At 65.4% G+C, this 1,241-nt stretch overlaps 1 protein-coding gene across 1 annotated transcript; it reads left to right on the top strand.

Annotated features, from left to right (window-relative positions):
- The first annotated feature begins 214 nt into the window (after positions 1–214).
- LOC133926140 (dehydration-responsive element-binding protein 1C-like) lies at positions 215–1,241 on the top strand. Its single transcript, XM_062371921.1, has one exon. It carries the CDS (start codon positions 463–465, stop codon positions 1,084–1,086), a length of 624 nt encoding a protein of 207 aa, XP_062227905.1. The 5' UTR covers positions 215–462; the 3' UTR covers positions 1,087–1,241.

Genomic DNA, 1,241 nt, shown 5'->3' on the forward strand with positions numbered 1-1,241 from the left:
GCACAGCAGATGGGTAGCAGCAACGCGACCGCCCAAGACCAAATCTCCACGTGGGGCAGCTACCTCACTCCCCACCTCTGCTCCCCTTCTTCCCAGCTGCTTCCTTCTCTCTCTCTCTGCCATGGTGGGCTCCACCCCGCCAACCCAATCCCTTCCCCCACCTGGTTAAGGAAGCCGACGCCATGCTCACGCCAACGCGGCTTCCCCGTCCACCCCACCACCGCCCGCGCCGCACCCTTCCCGAGCCGAGCCACCCCGGCCAAGTCCCAGCACGCGCTCAGCCGACTTCCAGCTCAGCTAGATCCTCGCGAGATCCTCCCCCTGCTCCCGCCACGCCCCACACCAAATCCTATAAGTACTCTCACGTTCCCACTCGCCAAGAACCAACGAGCAAAGCCAAGAGCCCATCGCCACCAAGATCCTAGCGAGCAATCGATCGATACTTGAGGCAGCCGGCGGTCGATGGACTTCGACGAGCAGGAGGGGGGGTACGCGACGGTGATGTCGGCGCCGCCGAAGCGTCCCGCGGGGCGGACCAAGTTCCGGGAGACGCGGCACCCGGTGTACCGCGGCGTGCGGCGGCGCGGGCCCGCGGGGCGGTGGGTCTGCGAGGTGCGGGAGCCCAACAAGAAGTCGCGCATCTGGCTGGGCACCTTCGCCACCGCCGAGGCCGCGGCGCGCGCCCACGACGTCGCCGCGCTCGCGCTCCGGGGACGCGCGGCGTGCCTCAACTTCGCCGACTCGGCGCGCCTGCTCCGCGTCGACCCGGCCACGCTCGCCACGCCAGAGGACATCCGGCGCGCCGCCATAGAGCTCGCTGAGGCGTCCGGCGCGCACGACGCCGCCGCGGCCGCCGCCTCCTCCTCGTCCGCCGTCGACGCGGCGCCCCCGACGATGGCGCACCAGGAGGAGCCGGCGCCGTACGACTACGCAATGTACTACGGTAACATGGACTTCGACCAGCCATATTACTACGACGGCGTTGGCGGCGGCGGCAACGGCGGCGGCGGCGACTGGCAGAACAGCTGGCATATGGACGGGGACGACGACGGCGGCGGCAGCGACATGACACTGTGGAGCTACTGAGTCCAAACCATAGGATGTTGAAACGGAGAAGCTGAGTTTTGGAGGGAGCTACAATTTAATTCAAGTTCAAGTTTGTAAACGATCGAAGGGTGAAGGGTATGCAAAAAAGCATTTTGCCCTTTTCCTTAAAAAATAAAAAGACCAACTCTGCTAAA

Source organism: Phragmites australis, chromosome 8, assembly GCF_958298935.1.
Source record: "Phragmites australis chromosome 8, lpPhrAust1.1, whole genome shotgun sequence".
In the NCBI taxonomy this organism is placed as follows: Eukaryota; Viridiplantae; Streptophyta; class Magnoliopsida; order Poales; family Poaceae; genus Phragmites; species Phragmites australis.

Excerpts from the sequence above, each read along its gene's own strand:
- LOC133926140 (XM_062371921.1), top strand. The coding sequence starts at position 463 with ATGGACTTCGACGAGCAGGAGGGGGGGTACGCGACGGTGATGTCGGCG.